This window comes from Chiloscyllium punctatum, chromosome 13 (assembly GCF_047496795.1).
Source record: "Chiloscyllium punctatum isolate Juve2018m chromosome 13, sChiPun1.3, whole genome shotgun sequence".
Classification (NCBI taxonomy): Eukaryota; Metazoa; Chordata; class Chondrichthyes; order Orectolobiformes; family Hemiscylliidae; genus Chiloscyllium; species Chiloscyllium punctatum.
The window spans coordinates 90,817,433-90,841,222 of NC_092751.1; the positions used below are offsets into that span (position 1 = coordinate 90,817,433).

Sequence of the window (23,790 nt, forward strand, 5' to 3'; positions counted from 1 at the left end):
TCGCAGCCACCAGACATTTTCATGAATCATTTGGCATGACTGCAGACCACACTGGCCTCACAACCATCCACCCTCCAGACCCTCCTAGAAGCCAAATTGAGAATTTTGCCATCCCCCCATTACACACCCTGACGATTGAAGTCCAGGCCTACATCACTGTTCCTCCAATGTCGCTGGTTCAAAATCCTAGCATTCCATTTCTCACAGCATTAGTGAGTTCAAGTAAGCAGCTGACCAGCTCATTCCCAAGGACAATTAAACTGTGGGCTTAAAGTGCTGGTCAGCAATACCCACTTCCCATGAACTAATTTTAAAAAAGGACAGTGAATGTGAGAAGCATATGCTATAATAAAAATGGGGTATCATTACTGTCTGTGTGGAAAGAACTGGAAGGGCAATACTGAGAGGAAATCCTTCAGTTTGGAGAACAGACAGGCATTTGTGAACATGAGTCCAGGGTAGTATATTACCTCCTGATGCAAGGATCAAGGATATAACAGAACATCTTTGGAACATTCTCTAGAGTAAGGTATATAGCAGAAGGTCATGGTTCACGTCATAGAATCCCTACAGGGTGGAAGCATGCCATTCAGCCCTTCGGGTCCACACTGACTCTGCAGAGAGCATCCCATCCAAACCCACCCTCCCAATCCCTGCAACCCCACATTTTCCATGGCTAATCCACCTAACCTACACATCCCTGGGCACGATGCACAATTTAGCATGGCCAATCCACCCTAACCTGCACATTTTGGACCAGAGCACCCGGAGGATTTGGTGTTGTGTGATGAGAAAAGGCTTAGCAATCACTATGCAGTAAATGAGCTTTTGGGAAATAGCAACCATTATATGATAGCATTTTATATAAAGTTCAAAAGCAACATACTTCATTCTGAAACTAAGGTCATAGAGTACAGTACGGAAACGCACCCTTCAGTACAACTCATCCATGATGAATATATATCCTAAATGAATCTAGTCCCATTTCTTCAACCTGAGCAAAGGAACCTATGAAGTTGTGTTGGGAAAATTATCTCATATAGATTAGGAAACTGCTGTAAAAAAAATTGATGATAGACAAGCAATGGCTAATATTTAAACAAACACTACAAGGCCTACAACTGATCGTAATTCCTCCACAGCACAAACACTCAATGGGAAAGGTGAATCAGTGAAAGAAGTTAAAGATTGCATATAATCAAGCAAGTGGCTTCTAAGAAACAGTACTAAACCTGAGCCCTGGATTATAACTGAGCAAAGGTGCACCAGGAAACTAGTATGGAAAGGGAAAAGAGAATATGAATGTGAACTAGGAAGAATGTAAAACTCTTCTCTCAAAACGTGAAGGGATAAAGATGAGCAAGAATAATTTGATTTGATTTAATTTATCACTGGCCCATGTACCAAGGTACAGTGAAAAATGTTGTCTTACATGCTTTATAGGCAGGTCGTACTATACGAGTGCATCAGGGTAACAGAACAGAGCGGAGGATACAATGTTACAGCTGCCAAAGAAGTCCATTCGTAAGTCTGATAACAGTGGGGAAGAAGCTGTTCTTGAATCTGTTCATACATGTACACCAACTTTTATATCTTTTGTCCAATGGAAGAGGATGAAAGATGTATAACCAGGATGCAAGGGGTCTTTGGTTATGCTGGTTGCTATCCCAAGGCAGCAGGAAGTATAGATGGAGTCAATGAATGGGGCTGTGTTCACAACTCTCTGTAGTTTCTTTTGGTCTTAGGAAGAATAGTTGCCATACCATGCTGAGATGCATCTAGATAAGACACTTTCTATGGCGCATCTATCAAAATTTGTAAGAATCTTTATGGACATGCTGAATTTCCTTCACATCCTGAGGAAGTAGAGATATTGTTGTGCTTTCTTGATTGTAGTGTCAACATGGGAGGACCAGGACAGATAAGTAGTGAATGTCACTTCCAGGAACTTGATGGTCTCCACTTCACCTCATGCAGACAGGGGCATACCCTCCACTCCACAACTGTGGGCCAATCACATGTGGAGACAGGAGAAGCTATGAACAACAGGCAAATGGCAGGGAGTTAATTTACCTCCAAAGTATTAGGTAACCAAGGGATCTGTGTAATCGAACAGCGAAAATAAATTATTACTATTACAGAGGTAGAACTTGGAAAATTATTTGAACAAAGAGTAAATTTCCTGGACTTTATCCCAGACTGTTGAAAGGAAATAGCAATAGAGATAATGGATGCTTTTGTAGTTAGCTTCCATAACTCTATAGATTTTTGTAAGGCTCCTAATAACTGGAAAGTAGCAGGATTGAAGAGGAGACATTGAAGCTGAGTAGTAAACTGCAGACTTGTTAACTTGACTCCCATAAAAGGAAAGTGTGAAGCTATGATAAAATATGCTGTAACTGAACATTTAGAAAATAATGGGAAAATTGGGCATAGTCAACATGGATCTGTGAAATAAAAATAATGCTTGACAAAATGGAAGTGAAAATGATTGGGAAGAGTAGGTTTTCAAAGGGATCATGATGTCCTTGTTCACGCGTTTGTAAAACTAACATGCAGTTTTACCAAGGTATTAGAAAGGCATTCATACATTATATTGGCATTAATTTCAAGGGGATTTGAGTAAAGATGCCTTGCTGTAATTGTATGGAGCCTTGGTGAAACTGCATTTGAAGTAATGTGTACAGTTTTGTCTCTTGGTCCAAGGACAGATATACTAATCACAGAAGGAGTTTAACGGATTATTACCTGAGGTTATGGGATTGTTTTATTAAGAGAGATTGAGGAAACTTGGTCTGTATTCTCTGCTATTTTGAAGAAACTTACAAAATTCTTAAAGGGCAAGATAGGGGGATGGGTACCTAAATTCAGCAGGGGGGTGGGAACCTAAATTCAGCAGGGGGGTGGGAACCTAAATTGTAGTTCCACTGTCCAGGAGGTTGCGAGTAGTGAGGTTAGAGATAAGGTTTCAAGGTCACAAGAGTGCATTGGCAAGCAGGAAGGTGGTTTGAAGTGTGTCTACTTCAACGCCAGGAGCATCTGGAATAAGATGGGTGAATTTGCAACATGGGTTAGGAACTGGGACTTCGATGTTGTGGCCATGGATAAAGCAGGGACAGGAATGGTTGTTGCAGGTTCCGGGATTTAGATGTTTAAGTAAGAACAGAGAAGATGGTAAAAGAGGTGGAGGTATGGTATTGTTAGTCAAGGATAGTATTACAGTGGCAGAAAGGACGTTTGAGGACTCGTCTACTGAGGTAGTATAGGCTGAGGTTAGAAACAGGAAAGGTGAGGTCACCCCCTGTTGGGAGTTTTCTATAGGCCTCTGAATAGTTCCAGAGATGTAGAGGAAAGGATTGCAAAGATGATTCTGGATAGGAGAGAGAGAAACAGGATAGTTGTTATGGGGGACTTTAATTTTCCAAATATTGACTGGAAATACTATGTTTGAGTACTTTAGATAGGTTAGTTTTTGTCCAATGGGTGCAGAATGTAGACACAATATGTAGACAGGCCAACAAGGCGCGAGGCCACATTGGATTTGGTTTATTTGGAAGTAGGAGTGAAGGAGTAGCACTCCAAAAGCTAGTGCTTCCAAATAAACCTGTTGGACGATAACCTGGTGCTGTGTGATTTTTAACTTTGTCCACCCCAGTCCAACACTGGCTCCTCCACATCATAAAATAAATTAAACACTAAATTCTTTCACACGCTTTAAAACTAGTAGCCAGGTAACTTGTTACCTGATGAAGGAGCAGTGCTCTGAAAGCTAGTACTTCCAAATAAACCTGTTGGACTATAACCTGGTGTTGTGTGATTTTTAATTTATTTTAGTTTTAATATCAATTGAAAATAAGCACCATTAGAGTATTAGTACAACTACAACAGATAGATTTCCTACCTATTTTATATTTTGAATATTTGACTCAGAAACTGAATTGCATACATGTGTGTAATTTTCAGTCCACTAAAAGTAATGTGGTTGACTCTTTAAAGGCTCCAATCTAATGGTTCCTAGGATCAGAAATTCCAAGTCTCTATCATTGCACAAAGCCAGTGTTAAAATTCCCCATGGCCTTCATTGACGTTACACATCAATTATAGATCAACACTTCGACCCATTGATTCAACTCTCCAACTGTGCAGAATCACAGAATTGAAGGAGGCCATTCGTACCATTATATCTGCACTAGCCCTCCAAATGAGCCATTCACTTAGAGCCATCCTTCTGCTTTCTTCCTTTAACTTACATGTTGTTCCTTTTCAAATAACAGTCCAACTTGTTTGAAGCTCTACTACATTGTTAGATATAGCATTCCAGACTCCAACTCCTTGCTGCATGAGAAAGCTTTTTCTGATGTAAGTTTTGCTCCTCTTGACAGTTACATTAAATCTGTGCCCCTTCACTCTTAATTCTTAGTGGGGGCAGTTTCTCCCAATCTGCTCTGCCCAAGCCCCTCATGATTTTGAATAACTCCACCAGATCTCTTCTCAGCCTACTCTTCAAGAAAATAAAATCCTAACTTCTCCAATCTATCTTCACAACTGCAGTTGCCCATCCCGGGAAGAATTCTGGCAAATTAGCACTTCTCCAACCTCTCCAATGTCTTCCTAAAGTGTAGTGCCCCGACAGACAATATTCCAGCTGAGGACGAACCAGTGTTATATGCATATTCAACAAAATCTTCTTGCTCTTGTACTCTATGCCCTATTGATAACATCCAACACACAGTATGTTTTATTATCCTGAACCTGACCTGATGCCTTTAATGACCAGGTCTGGTCTCCCTGTTATAGGAAAGCTATTATTAAGGTGGAGAGGGTTCAGAATAAATTAAACAGGATGTTGTCAGAAATGGAGGGTTTGAGTTATAAGGAGAAGCTGGGACATATTTTCACTGGAGTGTAAGACCTTGAGGGATGGTTTATAAAATCATGAAGATTATAGAAAAGGTGAATGGCAGGTGTCTTTTCCTTAAGGTAGGGGGTTTCAAGACTAGGGGCATATTTTTAAGGCAAGAGGAGAAAGATTTTAAAAAGACTTGAGGGGCAACATTTTTTTACACAGAGAGTAGTTCGCGTATGCAATGAACCTCCAGAGGAAGTGGTGGATGTACAGTTACAACTTTGAAAAGACATTTAGATAAGTGCATGAAAAATAACTGTTTGGAAGGATATAGGCCAAGTGCAGGCAGGTGGGACTGATTTGGATTGGGATTACGGTCAGCATGGACTGTTTGGACCAAAGGGCCTCTTTACGTGCTCTATCATTCTCTGACTTATACAACCTAATTTAAACAAATTCAGCTATTTAATAACACCTACCTACAACCAAACATGTCCACCCCATCTCTACACTCCTGCTGTCACTTTTTCCAAAATAGAAAATGCAGTGTAAACCATTTCCAGACAACAGTTACAGCAGTGGATGAGCTCAGTGCTATGGACACCCTGCTTAACATTAATGCTGTGATCTCGGAGTCAGCAATTTCTTAGCTTTTAATGCAATTACAATGGAGGCCTTATGATCAGAATGTTTCCAGATTCGATCAGCGCGGGGTGAGTAGAGCTCAGGCAGAGCAGTCAGGAGAGGGATATGATCCAGCTGTGCGTCCCATCACCAGCAGGCATTCTGTCAAAGATTGTGAGTATTGTGCAATCATCAGTTAAAGTCAGGACTCAGCTTTACTGTCATATCATTCTGTTTCAAACAGGCTGTCTGCACTGACAGCTTCAACACATGCATGGGACAGAAGGGGGTCCTGCAATTCATGTGGTCCTGGCCCAGCTTGAGGCAATTTAGGAGAATAAAAGGGGATGCACAAAGGGGAAGAAAAACAGAAAGTACTTTTACTAAAAGTAAATTCTAGTCTGTCTTCTATTTTGAAGCTGCCCCTACATGGGATCATCAAATATATCAGGGACAAGCTAATATGTTTACAGTACATTAAGAATTTGAAAGATCAGCAGTTTAAAATTCAATGTGATCACTTTTGTCCAGTATATTAGTTTGCAATCAGCATTTCTGCCTTGGTCCCTTTCCACGGACCAAGAGAGTTCAAGTAATGTCAAAATTGCTGAAGGTCACAGCTATGCTTAATCAAAGTTTTACTAGCAAAGGATCCAGTTCATTGCACTAAATTTAACTTCTCGCTATAGATGGGCAGCAATGAGACCAAATGAAGGTGGGACAGGAGGCTTTAAATGTACAGGAACCCTGGTCGGAATGCACACAAGCCTTCCCAGTACAGCTGACACAGCAGGTATGTTTCAGGAGAGAAACTTTTCGCCAGTCATGTATGAATGTGTGCTATTTATTATTCATTGCAATTGAAACACAAATTACTCATCCGCTTCAAAGTGCCTGTTACAGCGTTATTAACAAGGTCCATGTTTCTATTTACAATTGAAAAATTAATTGATTGATCTGAAAATAAAAATAAGGTCTCACATCTTGTGTTGTTTCCAAAGTTCCGGGCTCAAAGCCTGACCTCTGTCTCTGAACTGGGCTGGGTTTTAACAGCTTCTGGATGCTCTTGGTGGTTGTCCATGAAAAGGTAGTGGCAACAACCATGAATATCTACCAGGCTGAGCTTAGCCTTTCACATCAGAGGAAGGCGCGAATAGCTTGCTCATTTGACCTCACTAGAGGAAGCATCAATCAATGAGGAATTAATGACTCTCATCCAGACAATAATATACGTTCTCCCGGTGCTTCTTGCCAAAATTAGCTCAATTTGTACCTTCCTTTGTCACCAAAGCTCAGTCATTGCAGATGGACGCACTAAAGGAGGAATGCAGGTATCGTAAATCATAGTTAATTTGCAGAGACATAAAAAAAACCATTGCACCTGAGCTCTTGTTTTCAAGCAAAAAGAGTAGAACTTTTCTGTTGCTGATCTAAGAAAAGTCCAGCAATTCACAAGGAGGGTGGCCTGCAAGAGAAAGGGTTAAAATACCTGCAGGATCCAGATTTACAGAATGACTTAAATCTCTGATAAACCCATGGAGGGGACCTATAGAGAAACAGCCACAGGGGACTACATGGGGATCCTGTAGCACCTGTTCCAAACATTTTTCATTACATGCAATGTATCGGTGTTACCAAAGCAGGATCCGGGGAGGGCACGGATTCAGTTTCAGACAGTATGCTTTCAAAACTTTTTCAGATGTTCTCGTACTTTGACACTTCAGTAAGTAGTAGTTAGTCAGGAGATTCTCTACTTTGTGGTCCGCTCTGCCTTCTACTGGTGGGGCAGTTGTCAGCAGATAATCCCTGTTTGATTTCAAGCTTTTCAATTAATTCATTCAATTGTTTACATTTCAATTGTTATTGAGAAAAGTTTGAAAACAGACATTCTACATCATAAAACACTAAGTCATTTTATATTTCAGATACATTTCACACATAAATGTTTGATTGGGTGCCTGTGTGAAATATGCAGTAAATACAACTGTTCATAAGTAAACTGAAATGAAGTATTTTATATTATGACACTAATGAATAAGTGTTTTATTCAAGTGCATCAGATAAATACATTTATACTAAAATGCATTAAGCATATGGCACTGAATTACCATTCAAATTATCCTTCATATTTCTATTGCTAACAGCTAATGTAACAACTAGACCCCAGGTGAGGTTACTGAATTTGTTGCGGATTCAGACAGAGATATTAACCATCTGGACCAAGGAACTGAGAGCATTGTTCCCAAGTTTGCAGGTAACACAAATAAAGGGGGAGGGACAGTCGTCTCTCCTTGCAAGATGAAGGATGCTGTGAAACTTGAAAGGGTTCAGAAAAGATTTACAAGAATGTTGCAGGGCTGGAGGGTTTGAGCTATAAGGAGAGGCTGAATAGGCTGGAGCTATTTTCCCTGGAGCATTGGAGGCTGAGGGGTGACCTTGTAGAGGTTTGTGGAATAATTAGGAGCATAGATAACAGTTCAAGGTCTTTTCTCCAGGGTACGGGAGTCCAAAACTAGAGGGCATAGGTTTAAGGTGAAAGGAGAAAGGGGGAAAGATTTAAAAGGGACCTAAGGGGCAACGTTTTCATGCAGAGGGTGGAGCATGTATGGAATGAACTGCAAGAGGAAGTGGTGGAGGCTGGTACAACTACAACATTTAAAAGGCATCTGGATGGGTATATGAATAGGAAGGGTGGGAGTGGGACTAGATTAATTTAGGATATCTGGTCAGCATGGATGGGTTGGACCAGAGGGTCTGTTTCTGTGCTGTACATCTCTATAATTCTATTAGCGGGGAGGCTGCAGAAGGGCTTGGACAGGCTAGGACAGTGGGCAAAGAAGTTGCAGATGGAAGACAATGTGGGAAAGTGTGAGGTTATGCATTTTGGTCAGAAGATTTGAGGCACAGACTATTTTCAAGATGGGAAAGGCTTCAGGAATTTGAAGCATGAAGAGTCCTATGAGTCCTAGTTCAGGATTCTCTTCAGGTTAACATGTAGGTTCAGTTGACCATTAGGAAGGCAAATGCAACGTTAACATTCATTTCATGAAGGCAAGTCCTTCATTCGAGGATCATTCTTGTAAAACCTCCTCAGAACCACCTCCAAAGCCAGCACGTTCTTCCCTAGGTACGAGGCCCAAAACTGCACACAATATTTCAAATGTGGTCTGACCAGAGTCTTACACAGCCTCAGCATTTCAACTCTGCTCTTGTATTCAAGCCTTTGAGCTCTTTTGACCAGATTGCTAATGTATAACGTGAATAGTTGTGGCCCCAACAATGACCCCTGTGGAACTCCACTCATCACCAACTGGCATCCTGAAAAAGACCCCTTTATCTCCACTCTCTGCCTTCTGCCAGTCAACCAATCCTCTATCCATGCTCAAACACTGCCACTAAAACCATGGGTCTTATCTTATTTAGTAGCCTCCTGTCCATCACTTTTTCAAAGACCTTATAGAAATCCAAATAGATCATATCTACTGGTCTCCTTTGTCTAGCTTGTTCATTACCCCATCAAAGAATTCTAACAGACTTGTCATGCATGACGTCCCTTTGACGAAGCTATGCTGACTCTGCCCTGTCTTACCATGTATTCCCAAGTACTCCAAAATCTAATCCTTAATGATGGATACTTAAATCTGACCAATGACCAAGGTTAGGCTAATGGGCCTACAGTTTCTGCTTTCTGCCTCCTTCCCTCCTTAAACAGGAGTGTTACGTTTAGCCAGTTCCCAACTCAGACCCTTCCTGTTTTCAGTGATTCCTGAAAGATCACACCAATGTCTCCACAATCTCCTCAGCTATCTCCTTCAGTACTCAGGGGTGTAGTCCATCCTTTCCAGGTGATTTATTGATCTTCTGACTTTTTAGCTTCCCCAGCACCTTCTCCTAAATGATGGCCACTACACTCACCTCTATCCCTGACTGTCTTGATGTTCTGGTATGTTGCTGGTATCTTCCACTGTGAAAACTGATGCAAAGTACCTATTCAGTTCCTCTGTCATTTCTTTGTTCACCATTATTCCTCATTTTCCAGCCGTCAACTCTTGCTTCTCTCTCAACTTCTTTATATCTAAAAAAATCTCTTGCAATCTCCATTTGTATTACTAGTTAGCTTGCTCTCATATTTCATCTTCTCCTCCTTTATTGTTTTTTAAGTTATCCTCCAGTGTTTTTTAAAGGCTTCTCAATCCTCTCGCTTCCCACTAATCATCATCACATTGTATATTTTTCCTTTTGCTTTAATGCTGTTCCTGATTATCTTTGTCATTCACGGTTGCCTCATCCTCCCGTTAATATAGTTCTTCTTCCTTGATGAATTTCTGCTGTGTTTCCTGAATGACCCACAGACACCACTGTCAATGTTGCTTCACCATCCTCCATGCTTGGCTCCCCTAACAATAAATTCTGGCCAGCTCCTCTCTCATACATTTGTAGTTACCTTTACTCAAATGTTATGTGATTCTATCTTCTCCCTCTCAAACTGCATGGTGAATTCTTTCACATTATGGTCACTGCCCCCCGAGGGCTTCCTTCACTTTAAGTTCCCTAGTCAAGTCTGCCTCAGTGCACATCATCAGGCCTGTTCACTTGTTGGGTCGACTGCAAACTGCTCCAAAAAAAAACTAGAGACAAATTCCTTTTTGTAGGGATCCTCTACCAATCTGATTTTCCCAGTCCACCTGCATGTTGAAGAGCCCCGTCTTTATTGTAGTAGCGCCTTTCCTACGAGACCTTTCTATCTCCTGATTTATTTTCTTCACCACATCCTGACTACTGCTAGGAGGCCTGTACAAAACTCCCACCAGGATCTAGTTTCCTTTGTGGTCCTTCAACTCTACCCACACAGATTCTACACCTTCCAATTCTATATAATTTCTTGCTGTTGATTTAATTTCATTTCATACTAAGAAGGCAACCCTGTCCCCTCTGCCCACCTGCCTGTACTTTCAATAGGACGTATATTCTTGAATGTTTAATTCCCAACCTTGCTCCCTTGCAGCCACATCTCTGTGATACCAAAATCAGCCCTGCCAATTTCAATGTGTGCTACAAGCGCACGTACCTTGTCTCATATACTACGTGCATTTAAGTACAACACCCTCAGTCCTGCATTTATTCCCCTACTTTTCGTAGTTGTCCCCTCATCTGTAATGCCTGAGATTAGATTCCGGGCCCTTTCCACAGCCTCTGTCTGATTATTTGTTCTGGAAACTTCAATAATCTCTGCTAAGCTTTTCCAAAATCTTCCATGCAACTGAACCCACCCTCCAACTATTTAGTTTCAAGCCCTATCCACACCCTTAGTTATGTAGTTCGCCAGGACTCTGATCCCAGCATTGATTCAGATGGAGCCCATCCCATCGGAATAGCTCCCTCCTTCCCAAGTATTGATGCCAATGTCCCATGAATTCATGCTGGTTGCTCCCACGCTAATCTTTAAGCCACACCTTTACCTCTTTAACCTTGTTGATTGTGTGCCAATTAGCTCAGAGCTCTGGAATTTATTACCTTGTCAGTGCTGCTTTTCCAATTAGCCCCTGGCTGCTGTTATTCCCTCAGCAGAACCTCTTTCCTTTATCTACCAATATCGCTGGTTCCTGCATGGACCATAAGAACTGGATCCACCCCTCCCACTCAAGTTCCTCTGTAGCCCAGATAAGATATCCCGATCCTGGGCACCAGGCGGGCAATGCAGCATTTGGGACTCTCGATCCTGGCCACAGGGAACAGTGTCTATTCGCCTGATTATATTATCCCCGTTAACAACTATGTTTCTTCCCTTGAATGGCTTCCTGTGCCAAGGTGCTATGGTCAGTTTGTTCATCCTCCCCACTCTGGTCCACACAGGGAGCAAGAATCTCAAATCCGTTAGATAATCTCAGCACTACCTCGTGGATCCTTCTACCTGCCTCATTCATAGGAGAAAGTGAGGTTAAAATCAATCTGGTCCTCACCTTCCACCCCACCAACCTCCAGATACATTACATCATCCTCTGCCACTTCTGCCACTTACAAACAGACTCCACCATCACAGATATATTTCCTTCCCCACCCCTATCTGCGTTTCAGAGAGACCAATCCCTCTGTAATGCCCTTGTCAGATCCACCCACCATCCCACACCCCACACCCAGCACTTTCCCTGCCAACACAAGAAGTGCAAAACCGGCGCCCACACCTCCCCCTTCACCTCCATCAAAGGGGGGCACAAAGGATCCTTCTACATCCAACAGATATTTACCTGTACTTCCACACACATCGTCTACTGTATATGCGGAAGAATATCTCTGAGACATGTGCACCAACCAAATTCACTCCCCGTTAGCTGAACACTAACTCCCCCACCCACTACACCAAGGACGTGCAGGTCCTGGGCCTCCTCATCGCCAATCCCTAACCACCCAACACCTGAAGGAAGAATGCCTCATCTTCTGCCTTGGGACCCTGCAACCACACGGGATCTCACCAGTTTCTTAATTTCCCCTTCCCCCAACTTATTCCAGTCCCAAGCCTCCAACTGCCCTCTTCACCTGTCCATCTTCCTTCCCAACTATCCACTCCAACCTCCTCTCCAACCTATCACCTTTCTCTCCCCCCACCGCCTTTCATCTACCTATCACATTCCCAGCTACCTTCCCCCAGATCTACCCAGCTCCCATTTATCTCTCAGGCCCTCGGCCCATAAGCCTCTTTCCAGATGAAGGGCTTGTGCCTGAAATGTCAATTCTCATGCTCCTCAGACGCTGCCTGACCTGCAGTGCTTTTTCGGCACCTGACTCAACTCTGCCTCACACTCTCCTATCCCTAACCACTGACCGAATTCGAGGCAGTTAATCTAAGGGGTGTGACTGCTTCCTGAAACACAGAGTCCAGGTAACTCTCCCCCTCCCTGATTGATCATAGGGTTCAAAGCTCAGAGTCTAGCTCATCAAATCTGAGCCAGAGTTCCTCAAGCTCTTGCCAGAGATGTTGTCACTATGAACCACAATGCAGTTACCAGCTCCCACATACAGATGTAACACACCTCCTGGCCCTGCACCTCTCTTTTAATTACTTAGTTATAATTTGATTTTTTAAAAATTCTTACTAGTCTTTTAATTTATAGCCTGTAAATACTTACCCTATTTACCTTTAATCTGACAGTAATAGACAATCAAACTAGTAACTATCACCAACCAATGAATTTATCTTTGATGTCACTCCTTTGTGCTGAGCCCCAATCCTAAATTTCAATTTATTCTATTAAAAATAAATCTTTTAGCTCTGAGCCAACAATTGGAAGCAAAAAGTCCTTCTTCCCTTCTGCACAGATTTCCCACATTGCTTCCAAATTCTCTGCGCTCTATACTCACTGAGACCGTGTGTCACTCCGGATGTGATCTCTCTTTCTTGACCATGCTCAACTTACACTGGATACTCCCAGATCAGTCAAATGCATTTTGATGGATTTTAAATTGGTAGGTATCAGTTGGGAGACAAATAGGAATGTTGCTATTGGCCATCATACTCTAAAATTAGGGAGAAGAGATAACTGACCAGATTCTCTCCTTCTTTGTTTCTGAATATCATGACCCATGAAATTAGCCCCAGTGTGTCTTCCTAAGAAAACTGAGATGTACATATTCCATTGGTAAAGTACAACTAACAGTTGTTAACGTGAGACTCCATCCACTTTGTCAAGTGGCCTTAACGGAACAGTTCGAGGAGAAGTGGTAAGGTATTTCAGAAACATAGAACATAGAACATAGGACATAGAACAATACAGCACAGAACAGGCCCTTCGGCCCACTATGTTGTGCCGAACTTCTAACCTAGATTAAGCACCCATCCATGTACCTATCCAAATGCCGCTTAAAGGTCGCCAATGATTCTGACTCTACCACTCCCACGGGCAGCGCATTCCATGCCCCCACCACTCTCTGGGTAAAGAACCCACCCCTGACATCTCCCCTATACCTTCCACCCTTCACCTTAAATTTATGTCCCCTTGTAACACTCTGTTGTACCCGGGGAAAAAGTTTCTGACTGTCTACTCTATCTATTCCTCTGATCATCTTATAAACCTCTATCAAGTCACCCCTCATCCTTCGCCGTTCCAACGAGAAAAGGCCGAAAACTCTCAACCTATCCTCGTACGACCTACTCTCCATTCCAGGCAACATCCTGGTAAATCTCCTCTGCACCCTCTCCAAAGCTTCCACATCTTTCCTAAAGTGAGGCGACCAGAACTGCACACAGTACTCCAACTGTGGCCTAACCAAAGTCCTGTACAGCTGCAACATCACTTCACGACTCTTGCATTCAATCCCTCTGCTAATGAAACATAGCCAATGTTCCTCCCTCATTCACCAAGTTATTCCAGTGATATAACCAATGTTCTTCCCTCATTCACCAAGTTATTCCAGTGACATAACCAATGTTCCTCCCTCATTCACTAAGTTATTCCAGTGACATAACCAATGTTCCTCCCTCATTCACTAAGTTATTCCAGTGATATAGCCAATGTTCCTCCCTCATTCACCAAGTTATTCCAGTGATATAGCCAATGTTCCTCCCTCATTCACCAAATTATTCCAGTGACATAACCAATGTTCCTCCCTCATTCACCAAATTATTCCAGTGACATAACCAATGATCCCCCCTCATTCACCAAGTCATTCCAGTGACATAGCCAATGTTCCTCCCTGAATCACCAACACCAAAACAGCTTATCTGCTTATTCCCTGTTTCAAGAACTTTGCAATGCACAAATTGGATGTTGCCATTTCCTACATACCAACAATGAGTGCACTCTAAGTTTGTTGGTTCTGAAGAGCTTTGAGAAGGCAGAGAAAATGAAAGGCACATTACTAAATGCAAGCCTTTCTTCTTACTTTATTAACAATGTACCATGGTCGACCAGGATCTTCAACTCTTGCCTTATTGCTCAGTTATGAAATGGGAATCATTGCAACAAATGGAAGGATAATAGATTGATCACATTTTATAAAATATGGAATGGACTGAAGGGAAATTACAGATAAAAAGTGAGCACAAGATTGCCATAGACAAGCTACAAAAACTAATTGTTTCCAAGACAGGAACATCAAGCTCTCTTCCTAAAGACAATCCAACAAGGAACAAACTGCCAAAGGAAATAGTCACAGCCATATCACTTGAAATTTTCAAGACCAATCTCTTGATTATTTCTATATATAAACTTCTTGTTGCCAGGGCTACTGTAAAAGCAGGTCATGTCTGGTTTAACTATCATCAACCATGCAAATGTTGAATGTGGATGTTAGTCTATGCTACAGACACGGTCAAAATAGAAGGAGTCTGGGTGGGGTAGTGAAAGGGTTAAAATTACCAGCGATTTTATTGGGTTCCGCCTCTCCATTCTCCTTTTATTTAACTAGTGATAGGGAGAATGGTACTTAGGGTTGACCATCAATTTGACAGCATGATTATCTCTCATTTAATATTTGCAAAATGTCATATGTCTAATCACCCTACCACACTCTACAAGCTTAGCTAACTCGTCACTTATTGTCAAGCACTGCACCATTCATCAGTTCCCTGAGTTAGATACAGGAAAGCAGCCAGCACCTCTGGGACAGAACTGTCGTATTAAACAGGATTTTATGAAGATAAAAGTAAATGTGCCAACTCAGGACTTACATTGTGGAAACTGCTGTCAAAAGCCCACAGGTCAAAGATAAGGCTGCAATGTTTTAAACCTGTCTCCTCTCTGTGCTTTCTAGAGATGGAACTCTTTATAGGAACCACAGAATTAACTCTCAGGATTTATAAGAAGGCAGTTTGTGACAAAAAAAAGTTTTATGTTTCAAATGTTATGGTCTTACTTCAAAATCAAATTTAAAATCAAATCTATATTAGTTCACCTGACCTATGGACTAATCTATTTCACAAATACTTGTAACTTTGTTAAAATAGTACTATATCATATCTTATTTTGAGAGTACCTGCAGATGCTGAAGCAGTCCATGTCCAAATGCAGCAAAATCTGGACAATATCCAGGTTTGGGCTGAAAAGTGTCAAGTAACATTCACACCACACAAATACATGCGATGATCATCTCCAACAAGAAAGAATCTCGCCATCGGTGCTTGACATTCAATGGCATTACCATCGCTCGCTATCATATCCTGAGGGTTACCATGTCCAGAAACTGAACTGGACTTATATAAGTGTAGGGACTATAAGATCAGGTCAGAAACTGGGAATACTGCAGCGATTAACCCACCTCCCTATTCTGTAATGCCTGTTCACCATCCATCAATAGTGTGCTGGAATATTTCCCACTTGCATGGATGAGTGCAACTCCAGCAACACTCAGATAGCATAACGCCATCCAGGACATCTCAGCTGCTTGGCTGGCAACAAGTACACAAACATCCATCCCCTCCACCTCCAATGCTCAGTCAGTGTGTACTATCTGCAAGATGCACATTAGGAATTCACTAAGTGTCATTAGATAGCACCTTCAAAACTCACAAATAGGGCCTTCTAGAAGGACAAGGGCAGCAGATACATGGGAACACCACCATCCACAAGCTCCCCTCCAAGTTACTCACCATACTGACTTGGACATATATCGCCCTCCCTTCAATGTCACTAGTTCACAATTCTGGAGCTCCCTCACTAAGGAAGGGAAGCCTTGTGTATTTACCTACAGCATATGGGCAGTACTGGTTCAAGAAGACAGCTCACCACCACCCTCTGAAGGACAGCTAGGAATGAGCCATAAATGCTGGTTCTGGCAATGATGCCTGCATCCCATGAGTGAATTAAAATGAAATCGCAATCTGTGTATAATTCAGTTCTCCATTCTGCTTCTCTTGTACATACATTTTTAACAATAAAATGAGCAAAGATAGATTAACATACTCATTAATATATTATAATCTATATATAACAAATTAAAAATTAAAACACGCTTTCAGTTACTCAAGGCAAGTTTGGACAGATTCAATTCAACTCTTAAATCACCGACATAAATAGCAAAAGAAAAACATTTTGTTGAACATTGTCAACATGGTATATAATGGCAGTGTAAGTTATCAATATCTGATAATAGAAAATCAATAACTTTTTAATAACAATTCTATTAATTGTAATGAGTTGCATAAACTGTAATAATTTGTGCAAAGCTGCTAATTGGGAGAAACTAAATAGAAATCAATTAGGCTGTTGAATCAAAACATTCTCTATGTATCACTCTGTTTTCAATTAAGAATGTGACATATTTCCTCAAATGTTCTTACAATGGATTTGACCTATCCCCATACACCATATCTCTGGTTTAATGCAGAGTAGAGAGTGAAAGTTAACAAAATTGACAAGTTTGTGCAGACTGACTCCCAGTGACCAGGGAAGATAGCTGTCATTGGCAGTAATGATTGTAGAAGGTGGGAAAGGAAAATGGATGAGAAAGTTAAGGTCAAGGGTGATTTCAGTGAAGAATATGAATAAAGGGTAAGCTCAAGAAACCACGTGTTAGTGTTAAATGTCTTTAGTAGGGCTAAGATCTAAATACAGAATATGTTGCAATGTCAGTCAGTAGCTGAACATAATGTGGAAATGCCAGTGTTGTTTTGGGGTGGACAAAGTCAGAAGTCTCACGTCACCAGGTTATAGTCTCCGAGGGTTTATGTAATATCAGAAGCTTTCAAAGTGCTGCTCCTTTGTCAGATGTAGTGGAGGTAAGCACACAAAGACAGAGTAGAAAGGCAGTAGCTGAAAATGTAGCAAATGTGGATAGGTTTATACCTGGCCATAATGTCTCTTTTGCTTTGTTGAAATGACCTCAAAAGGACAAATCTCTTTGATCATTCCTGAGCTGAAGTTCTGCAAAAGAAAAGAAGGTTCCAACAAGTTTATTTTCAATGTTGAATCAGTTGGTGAGCTATTGAAGAAGAGACAAATGCTTAAGTCCAAACCTTTCCAGGTTATTCTATTGATTCCATTGCATAGGTAGATATTATATGTTTGTCTCCCTTAGCAAGTTTTGAGAAGATTTGTAGAAAGCAGGAAACATCAGCAGTGCTTCGTCCAGAGGCTCACTGAGGATGTTACTGAGTATGGTGATGAAATGTCTGAAAATGAACCTTCCAGCTTAGGGAGCAAACGTACATCCATTCTCTTCTTAGCTTTCACCTTGTTCTGGTCAATTTTAAATGCTGTTCATCTGTAATGAGCCGTAATGAGGAAGTGTTCTATGCTGAAATATTGGCCATATTCTGTCGACTAGTGCTGTCTAAGCAGCAGCATGCTCCAATATATTCAATTGCATCACAGATTGACAATATTTGTCATCATTTGTATCTTCTATCTCAAAATCTAAAATGCTCGCAAGATCCGTACTGTAGTATTGCTTAATAAGAATACAAGTGTTAAATTGCAGTGTCAAATTGTACAGGTCTTATTCACTGTTAAAATGTTATAAAAAAGAAATAACCGTATGTTTCTTTGCACAGGGAAGAAGCCCTTCTTTCACGACTTGGTATCTGAATGGATGAAGAATGAAGAAGCTCCAGAAATCTTAAGTACGAAGCCAAATGTTTTAGATACCCAAAGGAGAGTAGAATTGAATGTGTGTGTGTCAATAAAAGGGATACTGGTGAGCAGCCCAGTATTATTGACCTTTTGGATAACTGGGGTACAACAAAATCAAAGATCATGCAAGGACGTCCGAAATACGTGGATGGTTTTAGTGATACGTCAAGCGCTGGAAGCATTTTGGATGAGGCAGACAGAGAAGTGAGTAGGCTTACAGAGCGTGCTTTTAAGAGCTTGTGTGTGGCAGAGGAAGGCATCTGTAATGACGTGGATATTCCCAGCTCACCATCGGCTGTCAGTGTGAATCAGACAGGTGACCCCCCAAGTTCAGACAAGGGCAAGCATTCTACGAGCGAACTGAAAAACTGTAATAAGTCATCGAAGCTACTCCAGAAACAACCAAAAGAATTACCTGACACATTCCACGAATCAACAGTCCAGTGTCCTGTTGAAAAAAACGATGCCAAAAGTGGCTCACAAACTGGCTTCTCAGGCGAAACTATTGGCTCAGATCAGCAGCTGGGCAAACAAAGGTCAAAAGTTTCTTCTCTGATTGAAGCTTTTGATCAAAGTGATAATGATTTCACAGGAGATATCACGGTGAGTGCAAAACAAGTTACTGTGAGTGGACACTCTGAATTGCCAGGGGGCAGTGATATTAAGGACATTGCACAATGGGATTCTTCAGCTATTATCAACTTGCACAAAGAGAAATCTAACTTCTCTGCTGCTTGTCAAGAAAAATATTGGGCAAACAAGAAGCAAATTCCACCAGGGAAAGGCAACAAAACCAATATTTTGAGCTACATGAAAACTGCACAATACAAAAAGGAAGGCCACATAACTGACGTGGCAATTCCTAATCATTCGAGTAAAAAGCTAGACAAAAGTTTATCTGAAATAGTCAGCAAAGTGAAGAAACCCGATTCAAAGAGCAACTTCCTTCACAGTGAGTGCAGTGCATTCAAATCCTGGCACGATCACAGTAAGCTTCTATTTGAGGGGGATAATCATGTTGAGAAATTGACTGCTAATCTTCAGTCCAGAGCAGAGATGCAAAACTTCTGTGATGATAATACAGTCAGTTATAGAAAGGTGTGTTCATTGGTGAAAGTGCAGTCTCCAAATGAAGTTAAAGTTAACACAATGCAGAGGCCGGTGAACTGTTCACCCAGTTGCAAGGATTCAGATTTTCATTCATTGCCATCTGAGTATAGTGTCAAAGCAAATGTAAAGCAACACAATAGTTTGCAGGTAAATGAGCCCGAAAAGAATAGTGGTTGTGCAACAGAAAATGGGGATGAGGGAAAGGGCTTTCAGCTGTGGAGAAGTTCAAGGAATCCACGATATAATAGGCAAACAGCTGCAGAGCTTGTGAGTAGAGATATTAGCTCCACAGAATGCTACCCTATAGCTGACCTTAAAGAGGCTCCAACACAGGCTGAACAAATCCCTCAAGAAGAGAGTCCCTCCTTCAGTATTTCAAAGCTTCTGACCCCAAATATTGTCCACAATACAAATGAGATGGACAGGTCAACACAACAGCCAATTGTAGTGACACCTCCTGTCATTCAACTTCCTGTGACTCAGGGAGATGAAGCTAGAGGTGGTGCTGATTACCAATATCGTGAGAATTATAAATCCAAGGCTTCAAGCCTGCTTTATAACCTCAAAGATGTCAGAAAACGAGTAAAATCCACCTACTCTAATGCTGGTACACCTCAGAACCATTCTGAACAAAGCAAGAACAAGGATTATATTTTCCAAAACATACATCGAGCCAGTGAAAGAACGTCTTCCGCACCTTTAAGACTAGGCATTAAGGAAAACCACATAGCTAACTCCATTGAACAGGAAAAACCTGATAAAATGCCTAATGCCAAAAATGTGACTACTCCTTCTGGGCATTTCAATAAAGCTACAGTTATCCATAAAGCTGAGCCAGACTCGTGGAAGAATGATGACTATCTCAACTTAAGGTCACCACAAACCGTTAGTGAAGCCAGAACGCAACCCAACTGGCGAACAAGAACTGCAAGGCCCCGTTCGGCGATGGTTACGACAGAAATTCGTGCAGAGAGAAGCTTGGACAGAAAGCTTGCGGTTCAACTGAACAAGGTCAATGAGAAGAAGGAAACGAGATGTCCTTCCACAACCTTCCAGAAAACATCAGCATCGGCGAGAAAAAGCCCAGAGGAGGCAGAGGCGATGCCAGAAAAGGCAGATGAAATGAAAAGTAGGTTCCATCACAGTAGAAAACTAGAGAGTTCCTCATTCAGCCACAGGAGCAGAACTGGCTGTCCAAAAGAAAATCATTTCAGAGAGCAAGGTGGTAAGTTGGCATTGCAAACAGCAGAAGACATCTGTCGACCAATGTTGGAAGCGAATGTATCAAATAACTGGATAGCTTCCCATTCTGCCAAAGAAGACAAAGGTACACAGGACATAAAATCACCAAACCAGTCCTATTTTGTCCTAGGTGATGATCGCTATCAAGACACAGAAAACATGACGGTTGACGTAGCGACTGAAAGGGGCACAGGTGGCAATGCCAAAAGGAACTTTTTGAATAGTTGGCCTGCAGCTGAGGAGGGCAAAGATACTGAAAAGAATGAGTTGCAATATTATGCACTCAGTGACACAGCATCCAATTCTGGGAGGAAAGCTGAGAATCAAAACTCACTTCTGGAGAATCAAGGTCACCTGCAAGAGAAAATGGCAAGAGATTTACCTGGACATAGAACGAAAGATGGTAGTCCCTTGGATATGACGTGTGAAGAAAAATTCTACAACATTTTCTCAAAGCAAGAAATACAAGGGCGTACAAACTCACCGAGGTCTGGTTTCCTTAAAAACAAAGACAACATGGTGAAAACATCCTCAGTAAGTAAAGGGGTGAAGCCAGCTATCCCCACATCAGTTCCTGAGGGTGTAGAAGCCAATACCTTTAAGGAAACACCAAACATGTTCCTGTCAGAAGGAAACCCAGAGTGTGACAAACTCGAGATTTCTGTGGAAAGATCAGCAGCAGCATATCCTCGGCCAGAGTCAACATGTAGCATCGATTCAAAAACAGCGGGTAAGCCTCCCGTTGTTCCTCCAAAGTCGGAAAAAGCATTACGCCGAGCCAAAAAGCTGGCCACCAGACGAAAAAAGGCTGATGTCAAGCAGAAAACACAAAGCATCGATGACACAGAAACCAGTGCAACTATATCCAATGTACCAGTGTCTCCCCCATGCGTCCCCATATCACAGACGCCTGTGGTTTGTTCTCCAGAACCAACACAGCCAATGGATTCATGTGTAATTCCAGCAGTACCCAACATCATGACATTAAATAGCATGCAGCCCATTGCATCTGTACATTCATTTCCATTAAGCCAAAGAAAATTGCTTCAAGATCCTGAAACCGGCCAATATTTTTTTGTAGATATCCCAATTCATGTACAGGCAAAGACACTGTATGACCCAGAAACTGACAAATACTTCCAGGTGTCCATACCCTCAACAGGTCAAAATACATCACTAGATTATTTTAATAATTCATATGTGTTATATCCTGGATTTCTGTCTTTTCCTTTAACTTCAGTATCATCTATCAGGTCACCATCTCAAATGTCAGCACCTGCAATTCTCCTGGATGTACAAGACAAGAGGAAACCTTTACATGAATGGACAAACACTGAAATGGGGCGCACAGGGGTTCAGGGAAATGAGCCATATATTGAGACACTTTTTGATCCTCACACTGGATACAGGGCAGATATTGAAGATGTGACTTGGTGCAATGCAATGAACAGTCAGTTGCAACCAGAAGGCCATAATTTGGACTTAATTGTAATGGGGGAGCTGGAGGATATTGCCGTAGAAAACAATTAGCAAAAGGTAACAAAGGCTGTGATAATACATGCTGAAGGAATCTCAGCCTTTTAAAGATTATGTTCCTGTCTGCAGAATAACTCAGAAATGACATCTCAAGTGATTCATACATGTTACTGCTTTGTAAGGTGGTTCATAACTATTCAAATGTTAAAGTAGACGTGGCATCAGAAATTGGAAAATCAAATAAAGAAGCAAAAGGGAAATAAACAATGCATCATTTCTTAATGATAAAGAAAAAGAGTTAACAGTTGCAAAAATTAATGGGCTTTGAAGCTAGGATAACTAAAACATACAATATATTTTAAGTTTCAGAGAAAATATGCATTGTGTGATTTTTGTTCCCATTATTTTACCTTTCTCTCAATATATCTGTAATAGTGAACTTTCTTCAGAAGTGTTCTGAAGAGTCGTATTACACTTGAAATGGTGACTTTGATTCTCTCTCCACAAATGGTGCCAGATCTGCTGAGTTTCTCCAGCACTTTTTGTGTTTGTTCCAGAATCTGCAGTATTTTTGCTTTTATGTCTGTAATGTTGTTTTCCCCTGAAGGTTAAAACTCACAGTTTTGATAAACTGAGGATGGTCTTGGCTGAAGTAAGCATTGACTATTTTTTAACATTTGATTTAAGTTTATTAAAATAAGGAGTGCAATGTTGATCCTAAAGTAGTCCCATGTTTTCTATTGCTAAAAATTGACAACATTTCATAAGTCTTGCACCAATATTCTATTCCCACATGAGAAAAGTGAGCACCTTCTTCAAACCATACCTACATTAAATCATTCCCAATCAGAACACTTCTGAATACAGCTTAGCTTTGTCTCAACTGAAATGTGCATGTGCTTCTCCAATACTCTCTCTGAAAGCTAACCTGTATAATTCCCTAAATGATAACCCTCCCAAGTTCCCAGCTCTTGCTTCATGTATCTCCACTATGCAATGATTAGACTAGATTAGATTCCCTACATTATGGAAACAGGCCCTTTGGCCCAACACGTCCACACCGACCCTCCGAAGAGCAACCTGCCCAGACACATTCCCCTACATTCACCCCTGACTAATGCACCCAATACTACGGGCTATTTAGCACGGCCAAATCACCTAACCTGCACATTTTTGGACTGTGGGAGGAAACCTGAGCACCCGGAGGAAACCCACACAGACAAAGGGAGAAGGTGCAAACTCCACACAGGCAGTTGCCCGAGGTGGGAATTGAACGGGGGATCCCTGGCGCTGTGAGGCAGCAGTGCTAACCACTGAGCCAGCGTGCCACCCCAAATGTGGTGAAACTTTATTCCATTAAGTTTTCAGGATGCAATAGCACCAATAATAATAATTAAGATTGTAATTTATCGATTATTTTGTAATCTAAATTAAGAAAAGAAGTATATGAGATAGCAACCCCTTCCACCTCTGAAGTTGAAGGAGGTGGGTGTAGAATTAAGCAGAGCTTGTGATAAGGAATTGGGCAGTAAATGGCAGGAGAGTTTTAGGCTCAAGATCTGAGCTGTGAGGTTACAAGGAACTTAGCTGATTCATCTCTTAATACCCTTTGCTCTGAGGGGATCCATATACTTCCTGGAAATATGTTGGTGACTAAATAAAATCTCATTGTGGTTCACTTGTCCACCAGCAACACAGATCTCAGCTGGGACTGTGGTGCACAGGTTGTAATTACATTGATTTGAAACAGAATAAGAGCCATCTCTATCTCGAAACGCCTGTTGCTCTTGGGCAGACACTGAATGAGGGCTTACGTGCATTTTATGCTTCATTGTAATTTTCTCCATAACTAATTAACTCACTGGCAGTTGAGCTTCAACAGCAACAGCTTTATGTCCCACCTTTAATATGCAATGTCTCGTTTCGTTT

The 23,790-nt window shown here is 41.5% G+C and overlaps 1 protein-coding gene across 5 annotated transcripts in view; it reads left to right on the forward strand.

Annotated features, from left to right (window-relative positions):
• Positions 1–23,134, forward strand: part of c13h10orf71 (chromosome 13 C10orf71 homolog) — a 102,652-nt gene extending 79,518 nt beyond the window's left edge. For 4 of the 5 annotated variants that reach the window (XM_072583196.1, XM_072583191.1, XM_072583194.1 and 1 more), the window contains exons 3-4: positions 6,160–6,263; positions 17,955–23,134. In XM_072583196.1, coding sequence (XP_072439297.1) covers positions 18,157–21,915 — 3,759 coding nt within the window. In that variant the 5' untranslated portion in view covers positions 6,160–6,263; positions 17,955–18,156 and the 3' untranslated portion in view covers positions 21,916–23,134. Of the gene's footprint in view, positions 1–6,159; positions 6,264–7,614; positions 7,725–17,954 lie in introns of all 5 variants that reach the window. The other variant, XM_072583193.1, reaches the window with a different exon arrangement.
• The last annotated feature ends 656 nt before the right edge of the window (positions 23,135–23,790 follow it).